The 19279-nt window shown below is 40.7% G+C and overlaps 1 protein-coding gene across 3 annotated transcripts in view; it reads right to left on the bottom strand.

Moving 5' to 3' along the window:
* Positions 1-15995: 15995 nt before the first annotated feature.
* The window catches only part of mpv17 (mitochondrial inner membrane protein MPV17), a 309255-nt gene continuing 305971 nt past the window's right edge, over positions 15996-19279 (bottom strand). For all 3 annotated transcript variants that reach the window (XM_051925496.1, XM_051925494.1, XM_028796789.2), the window contains exon 8: positions 15996-16815. In XM_051925496.1, the coding sequence (XP_051781456.1) occupies positions 16746-16815 (70 nt within the window). In that variant the 3' untranslated portion in view covers positions 15996-16745. The remainder of the gene's footprint in view (positions 16816-19279) is intronic.

Below are 19279 nucleotides of genomic sequence, written 5' to 3'. Positions count from 1 at the left end.
CCTAAATCCAGATTCATCCATTGGACTAGTGAAGCGTGATTCATTTTGCTCCAGAGTTCAATAGCAGCCTTCTTTACACCACTTCAGCTATTGTTTGGTATTGTACATGGTGACCTTAGGCTTGTGTGCAGCTGCTTGGCCACAGAAACCCATTCCCTGAAGCTCCTGAAACACAGTTGTTATGCTGATGTTGTTTCCAGAGGCAGTTTGGAGCCGTGTTGTGAGTAATGCAACAGAGGATGGACAATTTTTACACGCTGTACACTAAAGCACTTGGTAGCTCCAGTCTGTGAGTTTATGTGGTCTACCACTTCATGACTGAGTTGCTGTTGCTATTATAGCAGTGCTTCCCAAACTCGGTCCTGGGGACCCCTGTGGCTGCAGGTTTTTGTTCCAACCAAATTCACAATGAGTGATGATAATTGATCTCATTTAGTTAGCTGGTCTTCTTTTCTTCTCTTATTCTGTGTGATTTTTACTCTGCAAGACTTTTAGAAACACTTCTATTTTTGCTATAGCTTTAAATGCTTAATTCTTTTTTGTTGTTTTCCTATTATTTTTTGCTTATTCTGGGTAGTCTGCTCCCTTCATTGTATCCTAAAGGTGACAATTAAAAACAAGACACCCAGGCAAGCAACACCGAATGATGAAAGGCTGCAACTGCTTCAGTGTCAGACCCACTAATTAGTCAATAATGGAAAGGCAGAATGGAAATCAAGGTGAACATAAATAAAAAGTTAAAAAAAATACATTATCCACTACTTAACTGTATTGAAGTTTTTGTAATTTCTTCATTGACCCCAAAACTTCAAGATAACAGCTCACTTAATTAGGATATTAGGATAGGAGTCCAATTAAAAACAGGAGTTGGCTGGAACAAAAACCTGCAGCCCCTGGGGGGTCCCCTGGGCCAAGTTTGGGAACCACTGTCCTAGAGGCTTCCACTTCACAATAATCACAGTTGGAATGTGACATCAGAGTCTCTGGTTACTATCTACATGTGACAGAAAGCCGCTATGCGGATCCTACGGGATCGATGTGCGCGCTTTGATGTTTGATGAATGGTTCGATGTGGTGAAGCAAAAAGCCGACATACAGATGTGTTTGTGGTGCTTTTATATTCAAGTGTCGCATATTCTCGATCGTAATGACACGATACATTTTAAAAGTCTCAGATACCATCTTTTGTGCCATTTTTTTTTTCTGGGACTTCCTCCTGACCTGACAGCAACAGCAATAGATCGCCACACAGAACACATTAATTATATGATATTCCAACTCTTTGCACATTAAGAATCCTTAGATTTATCTTTTAATATCGTTTAAATAATGAATACTGTTAATAATTACACACATGGGGGTGACACAGTGGCGGAGCCGTAGCACTGCTGTCTGGCAGGGAGTCACGTCGCTGGTATTCTCTGCCTGGAGTCTGCGTGTTTTCCTGCTGGGTTTCCACAGTATGCTCCGGTTTCCTTCCAAAGATATGCAGATTTGGTGACACTAAAATGACACCAGTGTATGTGTGTGCTTGCATTCACCTTGCGATGAGCTGATGCCCTGTCTAGGGATTGTTTCTGCCTCGTGCCCAATGCTAGATGGAATGGGCACATCCCTGGATTGATGGATTTAATCATTAAACATCGTTTTCAGAGATATTGTGGTAAGGTGTCCTCGGAATTTAATGGGTGTTCCAGGCAATTCACAACACAGCGAAGCCAAACCTGTTCTCACCGTGATGATATCTCACACTGCCACCTGGTGGATTCTTCCAGATTTACGTAAAGTACGCGCGCAATTATAAATAGTAAAACGCTTGCGTAGCAGGAGCGTCCGCTGGAGCATGCGTCGTGTCGCGTGAAGTATAAACCTGTTCTTACAGTTGACCAGAGCAGACCTAGCAGAGTGGAAATGTCAGGTACTAACATATGGCAAAGGAGGCATCCCCTGCCAGTGTCATGTTTAAAGTCACTGAGCTGTTCAGTAAAACCCATTCTACTACCAAAGTTTGTCAATGGAGACTGGATGACTGTTAACATTTGGTGAATCACCTGAACTCAATAATGCGGAGGGGTGTCCACATACAGTAGTTTTGGCCATAGATAGTATGTTTCCATGACACAAAACAGAAATGTTTGAGAAAACAACCTAAATGCTCATGAATCAAAAACTGGAAAGAAATGTATTTTTTTCTGGTCTTCTAAAACTTTTCATGCTTTTACAATGTTTTTGAAAAGATAAAACCACTATGCATGAAATAATTCCTCCTTTCCCTAAAACTATCAACAGAACTTCAAAAGCCAAACACTCATCTATGTAAGCCTTAAATGCCTCTGTCAAAATTAAAACATAATCATCTAAAACGTTCACTTTTTAATCAAAATCAAACTTTACCATCATGTGACACACACAAGAAATCAAATACACAAACACTGGAGATAACTGTAACACACTTGAGAGAAGATTTCATAATACTACAACAAAAACAATTCCTGTTCAGGAATCAATGCCTACTTTCAGATTACTGTAACGTCATTTGTAACTAACAGAAAATTGCAGGTATGGTCCAAAACACTGCTTTTATTTGCACTATTTAGTCTGAAATGAAAAAAAATACAAATGCATGTCCTATACTGTACATGTACTATATATATGGTACTTAGATTGCACACAGTTTGAAGTGAAACAACATGCAGGTATGTATTCTAGTATTTGAAGCCTCACTGCAAACAAAGTGCAACAAACAAATAGCACTGCAGGATTCTATCAACACAAAACTGCAAAGACCAGTCTAGGCTGTGCAATAAACTAGTCAGCTTCATCTCCATCTTTTCTTTGGGTATGGTCCAGCCACAAAGCCTTATCCACATCACATTGAATGTTATCCCTTGCCAGACAGTGTGGAAAATATGCTTGAATGTGTCATATCCATCCTTGAGTTGATTCAAGTGAAATGTCCCCACATGCCTCCTCCATGGCTTGTAGGAGGCTCTCTTTCTGATGGGGGTTCCAGTTATACAACTTCCATTGCCACATAGGAAACAATTCTACTTCCGCAAACTGAACATCTGTTGTAACGGCATTCTATGTATTATCCTGTAAATCACACAGGGAACACAAGGCCATAGTAAACATTACGCAAATTGCAGTATGGGATGTACTGTACCTGCATATACTCAAAGCGTTGGTTCTTGACCCTTATGGAATTTCTTTCAAATGGCACATGATACAATACCTTCATCTTTGTTCTGTTCCGATCAAGCACTCACTGAATCTTTGATGAGCCTACATGATCAGTTCCTTGGAATAACTCCTTATCTTCTATGATCTGTCTTTGCATTTCACACAAACGTATTGCGGTGTTGCAAATGATTATGTTTTCCACGGCTGCTTCTTGATCATCTTATCAGCAACCATTGATAGCCTCCAGCAGTGGGATACCTCTTAGTTCTGCAAAAATCATTTTGACAAGAATATTGTGGAAAACTAAGAACAGTTCCTTTATGTATTTACAGTTTGAAAATCTTTACATTATAGTACTGTACAGTAAAAAGAAAGCATAACCTTTCACTGCAGACACAAAATATGGAAGAGCTGCAATTTACTGGTTTTCTTGTCTGAAAAGTGTAGTAGTTCAAATTTGGCTGGACACTCCTCAAGCATCAGAAATCCCATGTCATCCAATGAATCATCACATCAATACATCACCTGATATAAACCGACTACCACTCCTTCCTCATCTTCTTCTTCTTCATTGCCTTCTTCTTTGAGGGTGTATTCCTTGAACTCTCTCCATCTGATTGTTTGGATCCTTTGTTCCACAAACATTGACATACGTTTGGTCCTATCTACTGTATATTCTCAAGTTCTGAGTGATGAGTGAATAGTTTTGGTGATTAGTGTTAACACCAGGACAGAGTGTTAATGGAGTTCGGGTTGGGGTAAGTTGAATTAAATATTTTGATTGCAAGTGTTTGATGCATGAGCACAGGGTGCAACCACTGATACGTGAGCACATTTGATAATAGAACTTAGATGGATGCTTTTTCAGCAAGTGATTTGAAGCTAACCTCATTCCCTGCATCTTCATTTCCAAGTGTTTCTGAAGTTAACTGAAATCAGAAACAAACGAAATGAAGATGCAGGGAATTCAGTTAGAGAATATTCTGTATGTACAATCATTTAGAAATACAAACATCTGCAGTCATCCAAATATAGACAATTAACAAAGCTGAAAATGAAGACATTAAAATACAGAAATACATTGGAACAAAATGCTCACATGCAAAGGTTAACTAATGAATAAATACAACTTATATACTGTAGGTGGGCCAGAAGGATACACAAAATGTTATCCAGGGAAATCAAAAACAAAAAATAACATCACAAAGCTGTAAAGCATTGTGTTGTTTGAAATATGACAATGTTCTCAGCAAAATGATTTGGTATCCAGAGTGCAATATAATGGTACATGGAATGGCCAAACTATTCCACCTACCATAGCTGCTTTAACATTGTTAGAAGACATAGCAAATAAAAGAATTAGAAGAGAGTGCAGCTATCCTCTTAAGAGTTGTGTGCTCAACTGGCATCAACTTTACAAAGGCAGACTTTGAGGAATTGTGCTCTACCTGCTCCTTTGCAACTTCTGTCCACCTTCGGGTTTTTAACCACAGGAGCTTTTCAACATGAACTTGCTGACCAATCGGGTATTTCACAATCATCGCTGAGTCACACCATGCCAGCTGTATATTATGGTATGGTATCCGCTTGTCATCCAGATAGATAAGATTTTCTTACACTGTTGATGAACTGGCAAACATAAAAGCGCAATTTACAGCAACATCCAGTTTTTCAGCTGCAATAGGAGTGGCCAATTGCATGCACATTGCTATTGCAACAGCGCCAGACAAGTTGCATCAGCCAGGGATGAATCACCAAAAGCATGAGCTGGCATTACATCATCTTTAGCAGGAGAGCCTATAAAACTAGTGTGGCAAAATGCAAGCAATCATTTTAAGGATAGCAAGTCACCTCAAAGAGCCATGTAAAGAGCAGAGAATCTATCTTTTGTGACACTCTGTGTCAATGTTATACTATAAATGCGCCTTTAGAGAATGAATTAGCTTATGCAAATAGAAAGTATTTTCACTCCATTAATGTCCTGCTCTATTGATCACAAGAAGTGTGTCGCATTGTGCAAGCATGTAGCGTGCTGCATAATGTGGCACACAATCATGGCTTGCCCATACCTGAAGAGATGCAGTATGATTAACCTGACCCTGACCCACCAACTGATCAGCTAAATCGGACAGCGTTACTTCATTTGAATGTAATCAGCAGAGTGTAAAAACAGGTAATCAGATACTTCATATATTTTTTAACCAATTAATTTAATTTGTGGTTAATATCACATAGTACAGCCCTTATATTCCTTAGTTCATTGGCCACATGTCTTAAAGTATCCACCATTCCATTTTGTGACTCCAGAGCACTGTCTGTCAGCACACACACAGATTGTCACCCAGCAGTTTTCGAGACAGAGGTGTGTGTGCAGCCAGAGCACTGGCTGGGCACAGCAGCACCATCATTGCGTCCTCGGCACAGGGGGTCAACTTTTGTAATATTGTCTGAAACAGAACAAAACAGACGGTGGACTGCGACTTGCCTTTTTATGTTGACTTTGATAACTGACCACTTCCTTCTTATTTCAGACACTGTGTGAATTTCTGAACTTTAACTTTCAAGTGTTTCCACCACTCTGTATCACTCGATCAACTTCCTTTTCTTGCTTTTACCACTGCTTAAGCCAACAAATAGAATGTTTTTCCTTGCCTCCACTTAGCATTTGCGGAAATCTTTCTTTTTTCCATGTGCTTTTGCCATTGCCTTTCAATAAAAACACTGAGCGGAAGGGTCTATTTACAGTCATATGAAAAAGTTTGGGAACCCCTCTTAATTCTTTGGATTTTTGTTTATCATTGGCTGAGCTTTCAAAGTAGCAACTTTCTTTTAATATATGACATGCCTTATGGAAACAGTAGTATTTCAGCAGTGACATTAAGTTTATTGGATTAACAGAAAATATGCAATATGCATCATAACAAAATTAGACAGGTGTATAAATTTGGGTACCCCAACACAGATATTACATCAATACTTAGTTGAGCCTCCTTTTGCAAATATAACAGCCTCTAGACGCCTCCTATAGCCTTTGATGAGTGTCTGGATTCTGGATGGATTCTTCCATACAGAATCTCTCCAGTTCAGTTAAATTTGATGGCTGCCGAGCATGGACAGCCTGCTTCAAATCATTCTACAGATTTTCGATGATATTCAAGTCAGGGGACTGTGACGGCCATTCCAAAACATTGTACTTCTCCCTCTGCATGAATACCTTTGTAGATTTCGAACTGTGTTTTAGGTCATTGTCTAGTTGGAATATCCAACCCCTGCGTAACTTCAACTTTGTGACTGATGCGTGAACATTATCCTGAAGAATTTGTTGATATTGGGTTGAATTCATCCGACCCTCAACTTGAACAAGGGTCCCAGTCCCTGAACTAGCCACACAGCCCCACAGCATGATGGAACCTACATCAAATTTGACAGTAGGTAGCAGGTGTTTTTCTTGGAATGCGCTGTTCTTCTTCCGCCATGCAAAGCACTTTTTGTTATGACCAAATAGCTCAATTTTTGTCTCATCAGTCCAAAGCACTTTGTTCCAAAATGAATCTGGCTTGTCTAAATGAGCATTTGCATACAATAAGCGACTCTGTTTGTGGTGTGAGTGCAGAAAGGTCTTCTTTCTCATCACCCTGCCATACAGATGTTCTTTGTGCAAATTGCACTGAATTGTAGAACGATGTACAGATACACCATCTGCAGGAAGATGTTCTTGCAGGTCTTTGGAGGTGATCTGTGGGTTGTCTGTAAGCATTCTCACAATCCTGCGCATATGCCGCTCCTGTATTTTTCTTGGCCTGCCAGACCTGCTGGGTTTAACAGCAGCTGTGCCTGTGGCCTTCCATTTCCTGATTACATTACTTACAATTGAAACTGAAAAGTTTAAACCTGTGAGATGGCTTTTTGTAGCCTTCCCCTAAACCATGAGACTGAAGAATCTTTGTTTTCAGATCTTTTGAGATTTGCTTTGAGGATCCCATGCTGTCACTCTTCAGAGGAGAGTCAAAGGGAAGCGCAACTTGCAATTGACCACCTTAAATACCTTCTCTCATGATTGGACACACCTGTCTATGAAGTTCAAGGCTTAACGAGCTAATCCAACCAATTTGGTGTTGCAGGTAATCAGTATTGAGCAGGTACAGTACATGCATTCAAATCAGCAAAATTACAGGGGGACCCACATTTTTGCAGAGTCAGTTTTTTATTTATTTATTTATTTTTTATTTAATTTCATACAACTAAATACTTTCTCACTAAAAATCTTTGTTTGGAAAACACCGCAGTACTCAGATGTTCCTAAGAAACGAAAGACATAACACTGTTATCTTTTTTGTTGAAAGTAGAGTATTATGCAGGCTGAGAGGGTTTCTCAAAGTTTTTCATATGGCTGTATATTGATTTTCATATTCAAACATGCAAAATTCTGGGAGGAGTCGGGGTGGGGCTGTAAAAGTGTGCACATACATTAAATTTCACTTTCATTGGAATTTATAAGGGGGAAGTGTTTGAAACTTGGCGTATGCACAGTTTTATGGATCTGGATTTTTTTGTGAGTATGCACATTTCCATTTTTGTCCGTATGCCATGTTTTAGTGTGAATTCAACGCACAGCGTTATACATGAGGCCCCAGGTCATTACTTTTACACACTCAATGCTGATAAACAGTTATGTTTCAATCAATTTTGTATTATGAAACCATTTGTTTTGAAACTTAATTTGGACAGTTACATTAGCTAAGTGTGACCTGGAGCTGTATCAGAAAACTCTGGTGGGCTTGTGCATGAAAACGGGGGTTTTGAAATAAGCAGACTTCTGACTTAACTGAATTATTCAGTTTATCCTGTTTTTGTGTGCGTGTAAGCATACTTAGTGTACAGGTAGGGTCTCTCTGAGTGGTTTTGCTGGAAATGGAAAAACACCTGAAAGAGGCTATCAGCCTAATCCAAATGCTGGGTCTTAATGGAAAAGTGCAATTTGAGTCTCTTATTTGCTTTATAACTCTTTCACTAATTTGAGTCAGACACTATGTCTCATGAATTGTCCTGCTGCCAGCAAAATTAATAGAAAAAGCTGACCTTAAGTTATTATGACTATAGCTGGATGCATCTTTATAAGAAGAAACATTAATAACTTCATTGTTAAAAATGAGCAATGAACCTTATTCTACACATTTAGGTATTCATTTTTCAGAACTGTTTAATGTTTTTAAAAGCTTGGAATACTTTTATATTTGTCAGGTGGGCAGAGCCCTGAGACCCTCTAATGATGAACAACATGACTGTCATGCATGTCAAAGCTCTTTACATAGTTGGCAATTCCTTCAGTCACCACCAATGTATAGCATCCAACTGTATGATGTAGGGATGCACCGATCCCGATACCAGTATCTGGTATCGGCCTCGATACCACATTTTTTAAAGTACTCGTACTCATTAAAAGTCACCCGATACTGGGGACCGATACCACGGTCTGAGAAATGTCTATGTTTGAGCGGCGTGTAAGGGGTTAATCACAGGCGCCGAGTGCCCGCCCCCAGGCCCCGGCTGCAGCTCAGAGCGGGGAGAAGGCGAGGCGAGACATGTCAGCCGTGTGTAGGGTTGCCACCCATCCTTTAAAATACGGAATTGTCCCATATTTGAGAATGAAATTGCGCGTCCCGTTTTGAATCAATACGGGACGGGTTTTGTCCCGTATTTTTTTATCATTTTTTTTAAAGCAGCGTCTCATGCAAATCATCCCACACGCATTTTATGAAGATGCCTCCTTTCCTACTTTTGATTGGGTAATACGGGATGTGGCCCCCGCTGCAGTATGCGTCCCTTATTTTTTTGTATTAAAAGTGGTAACCCTAGGAACTATTTCAAAGTGAATGAAGACGACAAAACAAAGGCGGACTGCAAATTGTGCTCAGCGAAATTGTCCAGAGGAGGCTCAAAAGGTAGCGCATTTAACACAAGTAATTTAATCAAGCACCTAAAATCCCAACACGACAACGAGTACAAAGAGTTTACCCACGCTTCTAAACCAACACAACCCACGCTGCAGCAAACTCTTGCAAGACAAGAGAAAATGTCCAGAGACAATCCACGTGCTGTGAAAATAACACAGGCAATTATCGAGTACATTGCATTGAGTGACCAGCCACTCTCAGAGGTAGAAAATGTGGGATTCCTGCGTCTCCTCCATGTTCTGGAGCCCAGATATGATGTCCCAAGCCGCCGCTACATGACTGACACGGAGCTGCCTAAACTACACGACTCCGTGAAAAAACATATCCAAAGCCTACTGCAAGCCTCCTCTGCGTTTAGTTTCACCACGGATATTTGAACAAGCAGTGTTAGCCCTGTGTCGCTAATTAGCCTAACATCCCAGTGGATAGACGAGAGTTTCACGCCGAACGAGCCATATTACATGCGAAACAATTCCGCGGCTCGCACACCAGCTAGGCTATAGCGCATGTGTTTGAGGAAATGCTCCAGACATGGGGTATACCTAATCATGTTTTTATTAAGTACTCGGTATCGGCGAGTACTGAAATGCAAGTACTCGTACTCGTACTCGTTTTTCAAAAAAGTGGTATCGGTGCATCCCTAGTATGATGCAATGGTAGCCATTCTTGTGCCAGTATGCTCACCATACATTAGCTATTAGGTGGTGAAGAGGTCAAATAGCTAGTCAGATAAGGGACAGAGGTTCATTTAGCGAGCCAGAATGACCTCCCCATCAAGAAACACCCTGCTCTTTCTGAACGATGATAACAGAGAGTCAGGACCTTAGTTTTATGTTTAATGCAAAGAATTACATCAGCTTTTACAGCACTGTGTCACCATCACTACACTGGGGCATTGGGATCCACAAACAGACCACAGGGTAGTGCCCCGGATGGCCTTAACCAACATCTCTTCCAGCAGCAATCTAAGGTTTTCCTAGGTGGTCTCCCATCCATGTACTGGCTAAGCCCAAACAGGCTAAGCTTTAGGTGGAATACCTGTTCTCAAGTGTAGGTGCTATGGCAGCCTACTGGCAGTTTAGTCGTGCAAGCTGACATTTCACATCAAATATCCACAAGTAAATCAATTTATGTAAATTATACAACTAAATATAAAAAAACAGGCTAAAATGTCCATGTTCTGTTAATAAATGTCATTTTTGCATACAATTGGTATTGATTTATTTGATTGATACAGTATTAAACGTATTAAACGTGTCTGCTCTTAAAAAGAAACATTTTTCAGTGAAGTAACCCATAAGGGGATGATGGGAATTGTTGTCACTGAGATGGTTGACTTTGACAGTGGTATGGTGGTGATATAAGCAGTCCCAAGGCCAGTACTGGTGCAGGCTGGCAAAGGAAGTGGCTCTGTAGGAGAGAAACAGGCTCGTACTAGCAAGGCAGTCACCATGAGATAACAAGGAATGTGAACAGGCTGGAAGACAGTGGTTGAGAGCAAGTTTACTTGGGCCTGAACTTTGGAAAGCAAAGCTCCAGCACATAGATTTCCTTATGTGAGCTATGATGTTTTACCTAGCCCACCTGTTTTACTATAGTAAATGCTTTTGGGAACACCTCTCCTTAAAACATAAATCCATAGATTCTTTTCTCATAGACTCAGTTATACGTCACACCTCTGCCACTACTCCCATTTGCCCATTTTTACACTTACCAACCTTTATGGAAGTACAGTTGACAGCTGTAATGCACATGCACTCAAGACTGCAGTCTGTCAGCTTCTGGCAGTAGATTCCTCTCTGACTTCATGATTGATTATGATTGTTACTGTAGTTTATTCTTAGAAGCATTGTCTCTATCCCTTATCCTTAATCAACCTAGCTCTTTCCAGTCCTCAGTGATAAAAAAGAGTAAAAAGTGCAAACAGGGTAACAGGCTTAATACATGTAATCAAACTAGTGCCATAACCAAAAGCAAATGAAGATGTGGAATTTCATACCGTACAATGGGGATCCATCCTGTAGTTCTGAAAGCAGATGAAAATCAGAAACACATTCAATATGTGTGCTGATTCCAAGCAACTTATTAGTTATACAAAGTCTCAGTAATAAGTCAAAGCACTTTGGTGACTTGATGCACTGGCTCAGAGACTGATCTCCTGCTTTAAGTGACTTCTATCAAAACAACAGTAAAAGACAAGTTTTACAAAACATACATTTTATGGTGTCCTTAACTCATACATTTTCCTCATTCCTGAGCATAATTTATAGTCCCCATTACACCATTCAACCTCTTTATGTATACAAGGGCAGAGGCACCATTATAGATAGATAGATAGATAGATAGATAGATAGATAGATAGATAGATAGATAGATAGATAGATAGATAGATACTTTATTAATCCCAATGGGAAATTCACATTCTTCAGCAGCAGAATACTGATACAATAAATAATATTAAATTAAAGAATGATAATAATGCAGGTGAAAAACAGAATACCCATTGTGCTAAGGAAGAGGAACACTGAAACACCGGGAAATGGTTCTTATTGGTGGCATCATGACCAGGTACTCAAGGAGTAGCAAGGACCATTTGCAATACTATTGGTAACAACAGACATTTCCAACTGACAAAGTACATTACTTGGTTTGTTAGGGAAGAGGAGCTGCTATAGTCCCAGAAAAGGACAACTTCTGGGATCCATATGTTTGCACAGAAATGGCAGCAAATGGTTGATCTAGGGAATCAATTGAGTTTAGCAGAGTACATCTGCATGACTATCTTGAGATCTGACATTTCCGAGGTATCTGAATTGACAAGACAGGTGCTTATGTTGGGACTCACAGTTACCTGGGAAGACAGAAGGAAAAGGGCTAAGTACTATATGAGGAACTTGTGGAACACTTTCACAGTCAGGGGTGGAAGGTCTGATTCAAACCAGCAGAGGGGGGCTATAGGGGATTTGCAGCCAGGTCCCTAAATAAAGTCTACAGTTTACAGGGGATTGGGGGTGTTGACCAGGAGCAGAACCATCAAGAGTGAAAGAGAGGTGGCAAAACATTCGCTTAGATGGCTGTGTGAGAGTACAACCCTGGGATACAGGCCAGGGCCTGATTAGCTCTTGCGGGGTCACCAAGTTGAAAGTGTCTGATGTTAAAAGACTGGAAACACCTGAAGATGTATTTTTTGAACTAAAGTAAATTTAGGTCAAATGTCCTACATACTTCCTGATATATTAACTTCCAATGGAAACCAACACATTAAAAAAAGACCCGTAACAGGGAGGAAAGGCCGGCATTTATTACATGAAGAATGTAACCTGGTGCAGTAACTGCTGGATGGAACACATAATTATTTGTGCTTGGTCTGAGTCATGTGTAGAGTCAGTAGTTGATAGGAGCTACAATATATATTGTGGGAGCTGGGAGGCCTGGATTTGGGTCAGCTAAAACGAGACCTGGCTAGGTATTTATTGGGTAAGTTTTCATTAATATTCCCACCACTAGGACATTCATGTGGGAAGTGCTGAGTGTTTGGAAGGTCACAGGTCCCTCCCAAGTTAGGGCAGAAACTGTGCTACTTGCTACCTTCTGAGATGAGGCAAAGCCACATGAGAAATTAGATGCTTTTACAAATGGTTCTCTACAACAGGAGAAGTCAGGCAGACTCATTGTTCTTGGGAAAAATAAGATGGGGCGCTTTATAAAAATATATTTTTACTTGAATTGGACTGGGATGCCTTCCATGTGGATTTTTGAATTTCTTTGTTCCAATAAACTTCTTCAGTGAACATCCTAGCACATTCTCAAGAACATGCAGTAGTGTCAGATGAGGTACTGGCACTAAAGAGTTCCAGTGGGTATGTGTGTATATACTGCTTCTGTCCAAAAGGAGAGGGCACATTTTAGTTTAGGTGTTCAGAATTACACTGCATGTGCACACTGGCTGCTCTGCCCCATTAGCTGTGGAACTACTGTATAGCGACTGATTATTAGAATGCACCTGCTGGGTAACTGGAGCCATGTAAGTAAGTACTGTAAGTACACAGCTGGCCAAGGGACAGAAAGTGGTGATTGGAGAGGATTTCAGTGGGCATGTTGGTGAAGGGAACAGAGGAGACGAGCAGGTGATGGGTAGGTATGGTGTCAAGGAGAGGAATGAAGAAGGTCAGAGGATAGTGGATTTTGTCAAAAGGATGGACATGGCTGTGGTGAATACATATTTTAGGAAGAGGGAGGAGCATAGAGTTACGTACAAGAGTGGAGGAAGATGCTCACAGGTAGATTACATCCTATGCAGAAGAGTTGATCTGACGGATATTAAAGACTGCAAGTGGTGGCAGGGGAAAGTGTAGTTAAGCAGCATAGTATGGTGGTCTGTAGGATGATGTTGGAGATCAAGAAGAGGAAGAGGGTGAGGGCAGAGCCAAGGATCAAATGGTGGAAGTTGAAAAAGGAAGACTGCAAGGTTGAGTTTAGGGAGAAGGTGAGACAGGCACTGGGTGACAGTGAAGAGTTACCAGACAGTTGGGAAACTACAGCAGATGTAGTAAGGGTGACAGCTGGACAGAGGGAGGAGGAAAAGGAAACCTGGTGGTGGAATGGGGAAGAACAGGAGAGTATACAGAGGAAGAGGATGGCAAAGAAGAAGTGGGATAGTCCGAGAGATGCAGAAAGTAGAGAAGAGTACAAGGAGATAAGGCGCAAGATGAAGAGACAGGTGGCGAAGGCTAAGGAAAAGGCGTATGATGAGTTGTATGAGAGAGGTTGGACACTAATGAGGGAGAAAAGGACCTGTACCGATTGGCTAGATAGAGGGACCGAGCTGGGAAAGATGTGCAGCAGGTTAGGGTAATAAAGGATAAAGATGGAAACGTACTCACAAGCGAGGAGAGTGTGTTGAGCAGATGGAAAGAGTACTTTGAGAGGCTGATGAATGAAGAGAACGAGAGAGAGAAGAGGTTGGATGATGCAGAGATAGTGAATTAGGAAGTGCAACGGATTAGCAAGGAGGAAGTAAGGATAGCTATGAAGAGGATGAAGAATGGAAAAGTCGTTGGTCCAGAAGAAGTGTACTGGTGCTGATATTTAAGAATAAGGGGGATGTGCAGGACTGTAGTAACTACAGGGGGATAAAATTGATGAGGCACAGCATGAAGTTATGGGAAAGAGTAGTGGAAGCTAGGTTAAGAAGTGAAGTGATGATTAGTGAGCAGCAATATGGTTTCATGCCAAGAAAGAGCACCACAGATGCGATGTTTGCTCTGAGGGTGTTGATGGAGAAGTATAGAGAAGGCCAGAAGGAGATGCATTGCATCTTTGTGGACCTGGAGAAAGCATATGACAGGGTACCTTGAGAGGAGTTGTGGTACTGTATGAGGAAGTCGGGAGTGGCAGAGCAAATACATAACAGTTGTACAGGATATGTACGAGGGAAGTGTGACAGTGGTGAGGGCTGCGGTAGGAGTGACGGATGCATTCAAGTTGAAGGTGGGATTACATCAGGGATCGGCTCTGAGCCCTTTCCTATTTGCAATGGTGATGGACAGGTTGACAGACGAGATTAGACAGGAGTCCCTGTGGACTATGACATTTGCTGATGACATTGTAATCTGTAGCGAGAGTAGGGATCAGGTTGAGGAGACCCTGGAGAGGTGGATATATGCTCTAGAGAGGAGAGGAATGAAGGTCAGCAGGAACAAGACAGAATACATGTGTGTAAATGAGAGGGAGGTCAGTGGAATGGTGAGGATGTAAGGAGTAGTGTTAGCGAAGGTGGATGAGTTTAAATACTTGGGATCAACAGTACAATGTAATGGGGATTGTGGAAGAGAGGTGAAAAAGAGAGTGCAGGCAGGGTGGAATGGGTGGAGAAGTGTGTCAGGAGTGATTAGTGACAGACAGGTATCAGCAATAGTGAAAGGGAAGGTCTACAGGACAGTAGTGAGACCAGCTATGTTATATGGGTTGGAGACGATGGCACTGACCAGAAAGCAGGAGACAGAGCTGGAGGTAGCACAGTTAAAGATGCTAAGATTTGCACTGGGTGTGAGGAGGATTAGAAATGAGTACATTAGAGGGTCAGATCAAGTTGGACGGTTAGGAGACAAAGTCAGAAAGGTGAGATTGCGTTGGTTTGGACATGTGCAGATGAGAGATGCTGAGTATATTGGGAGAAGGATGCTAAGGATAGAGCTGCCAGGGAAGAGAAAAAGAGGAAGGTGTAAGAGAAGGTTTATGGATGTGGTGAGAGAGGTCATGCCGGTGATGGGTGTAATAGAACAAGATGCAGAGGACAGAAAAATATGGAAGAAGATGATCTGCTGTGGCAACCCCTAACGGAAGCAGCCGAAAGAAGAAGAAGAAGAAGGCAGGTTTTGTTTACAGGGAGACTACAGTATGACACATCCAGGACTTGTCCCTACTTTGTGTCCATTGCTGCTGGCAATAATAGACAGCAGAAACCTGGTAAGAAAATGACTGAATGAACAGGCAAATACTGTGCGTAACACCGGCTATAACATTTACTAATAACCAAAGTTTCATACCAAATTTATGTCAGGAATGAACAGAAGGGAAAACAAGCTATATTTAGCCCCGTATTAAAAGCATGGCCAAAGGCTTTAATTAACTTTTCAGAATGACTTAAAGAGCACCTGACGTTAAACTCTGAACTGCAGGCAATAACAGCTATTAAGTTTTTCCCCAATATTACTAAAATATGATTAATATGTGTTAAATATAACAAAGAATATAATTAAATTCCTTGGCCATAATTACACAGAAAATAGTTAACCTTTGATTGCACCACAACACTAATAGTAAGTAGTTTATTTAAAATAAAAACAGAACAATGTGTATGATAAGAGGCAGATTTATTGAAATTTAAATGTTAGAAATATTGATCAATGTATACAATTATTATTCTATGTCTTTTTAATGCAGTATGATAACTTTATAAAACACTGTCATCCCCCTTCGAAGGTAAAACTATAGTTTATGATCAAAGAAGATGAACTGAAAGACAACAGTGAGAACAAATGAAATACTGTATATCAGTTACAATGTTAAGTGACAGAAAATGAGAGAATTACATCTGCCGACATATGTAGAGGCATAATCATTTTTGAGACTGGCTGAATTTCCACAGTTGGTGTTCTACTCCTCATTTCTGTGACCTTTTTATTGTAGTAGACAAAACATAATTTCAAGACAATTTATTATATTTTCATTATTTATGTGGTTTATATTTTTTGCCAAATAAATTTGGCAGGAAGCTACTTTCAAACTGCTTTGTTTGTTAGATTAGCAACAATGTAAAAATGGGGTATTAGGTGTGAATTACTCATCTTTATGAAAAGCATGCTTTTGTGTTACTAGGAGAAAAACAGACAGCCTATTAATAATATGAGATACTGTGCCTCCTGAACTAGATTTTCAAATAAAGTTTAGTTTCAGGGAACAACACAAAATCCAGAGGAAAGTAACATTAGCCTAAGTATGATGAAGTATAACATAACGACACTACAGACTTAATACTGATGAGTGATGCCACCGGGGGCAAATTATACAGATTACTGAGGTAGAAACATGATCCCCATAAACATTTCACATCTTATTTGCCTTCCATGACAGGTATGAATTCCAAGCTATCGCCACAATCTGAACTACTGCCAGCCTAAATGGGTAAAGAACAAAAAAAAAAAACAGTAGGAATTCAGTTTCAGTGCAAACCAAGATGCCATTAACAAGAACAGCAGCATCAGTTCCAGCACTTATAGCACATAAAGAAATATTCCCAAATCATTTCTTATTTCATTCTCCCCTATTTTTTTAATTCACCTTCCAGTAATTACTCAGGTTAACTTATGGGCTTTCATAAATGGGAACACACTTTAAGAGTCTCTAATCTTGGTAAATTTCATGACCAAGGAAGACTAAATCACAGAGGATAACATTCTGAAGAATTTAGGTGGATACAGATGGACACTCTTTATTACTGCCGACTGACAAAGAGTATTATTTTTAGAAGTATGTGTGGATCACTCAGTGTTATGGCCTTGTCATAAAACAAGACAGCCATTGTCTTGGCAATAATTTAATTAATGTTGTGGGGAAATGTTGACTATCCCAGCAGCACAGAGCACAAAGAAGGAGCAAACTTGGTATGGACTGACAATCCATTATAGGGAACACTCACTCATGCCAGGCATTTTACAATTGAAAATTACAGTAATCCCTCGCTATATTGCGCTTCGCCTTTCGCGGCTTCACTCTATCGCGGATTTTATATGTAAGCATATTTAAATATATATCGCAGATTTTTTGCTGGTTCGCGGATTTCTGCGGACAATGGGTCTTTTAATTTCTGGTACATGCTTCCTCAGTTGGTTTGCCCAGTTGATTTCATACAAGGGACGCTATTGGCAGATGGCTGAGAAGCTACCCAACTTACTTTTCTTTCTCTCTCTCTTGCGCTGACATTCTCTGATCCTGACGTAGGGGGATTGAGCAGGGGGGCTGTTCGCACACCTAGACGATACGGACGCTCGTCTGAAAATGCTGAAAGATTATCTTCACGTTGCTACCTTCTGAGCAGTTGCTTCGTGAAGCGACATGCTGCACGGTTTTTCGCATACTTAAAAGCTCGAAGGGCACGTATTGATTTTTAATTGTTTGTTTTTCTCTGTCTCTCTATCTCTCTCTCTCTTTCTCTGCTCCTGACGGAGGGGGTGTGAGCTGCTGCCTTCAACAGCTTTGTGCCGGGGTGCTTCGCATACTTAAAAGCCAAACAGCCCTATTGATTTGTTTGCTTTCCTCTCACTTTCTGACAGTCACTGCTCCTGACGCGCACTCCTTTGAAGAGGAAGATATGTTTGCATTCTTTTAATTGTGAGACGGAACTGTCATCTCTGTCTTGTCATGGAGCACAGTTTAAACTTTTGAAAAAGAGACAAATGTTTGTTTGTAGTGTTTGAATAACGTTCCTGTCTCTCTACAACCTCCTGTGTTTCTGCGCAAATCTGTGACCCAAGCATGACAATATAAAAATAACCATATAAACGTATGGTTTCTACTTCGCGGATTTTCTTATTTCGCGGGTGGCTCTGGAACGCAACCCCCGCGATGGAGGAGGGATTACTGTAACCTGATTTACTGTCACCTTTGCATTGTGTGTAGGTGGTAATACATCAGTAATGTGGAGATAAGAGATTTGTGTTGCGAGCCCCTGTACTAAGTTGGTGACTTAGGGTACAGAACTTAAGTCTATGACTTAGAAATTAATAGTTGAGATACTGTATCACAAGAAATCTTTAATTTTAAGATTTTTCTAAAATCCTTGTTTGAGGCAAATAAAAAGTTAAAATAACACTGAACTATATGTCATTTGAAACAGTATACAGTAATCCCTCGCTATATCGCGCTTCGCCTTTCGCGGCTTCACTCCATCGCGGATTTTATATGTAAGCATATTTAAATATATATCGCGGATTTTTCGCTGCTTCGCGGGTTTCTGCGGACAATGGGTCTTTTAATTTCTGGTACATGCTTCCTCAGTTGGTTTGCCCAGTTGATTTCATACAAGGGACGCTATTGGCAGATGGCTGAGAAGCTACCCGGCTTACTTTTCTTTCTCTCTCTCTTGCGCTGACTATCTGTGATCCTGACGTAGGGGGTGTGAGCAGGAGGGCTGTTCGCACACCTAGATGATACGGACTCTCGTCTAAAAATGCTGAAAGATTATCTTCACGTTGCTACCTTCTGTGTGCAGCTTTTAAGTATGCTGCACGGTGCTTCGCATACTTAAAAGCTCAAAGGGCACGTATTGATTTTTTTATCTGTCTCTCTCTATCTCTAACTCTCTCTCTCTCTCTCTGCTCCTGACGGAGGGGGTGTGAGCTGCCGCCTTCAACAGCTTTGTGCCGCGGTGCTTCGCATACTTACAAGCCAAACAGCCCTATTGAATTGTTTGCTCCTTTGAAGAGGAAGATATGTTTGCATTCTTTTAATTGTGAGACTGAACTGTCATCTCTGTCTTGTCATGGAGCACAGTTTAAACTTTTGAAAAAAAGACAAATGTTTGTTTGCAATGTTTGAATAACGTTCCTGTCTCTCTACAACCTCCTGTGTTTCTGCGCAAA

Source organism: Erpetoichthys calabaricus, chromosome 3 (genome assembly GCF_900747795.2).
Source record: "Erpetoichthys calabaricus chromosome 3, fErpCal1.3, whole genome shotgun sequence".
NCBI classification, from domain to species: domain Eukaryota; kingdom Metazoa; phylum Chordata; class Cladistia; order Polypteriformes; family Polypteridae; genus Erpetoichthys; species Erpetoichthys calabaricus.
This window is presented reverse-complemented; position numbering and strand designations above follow the sequence as displayed.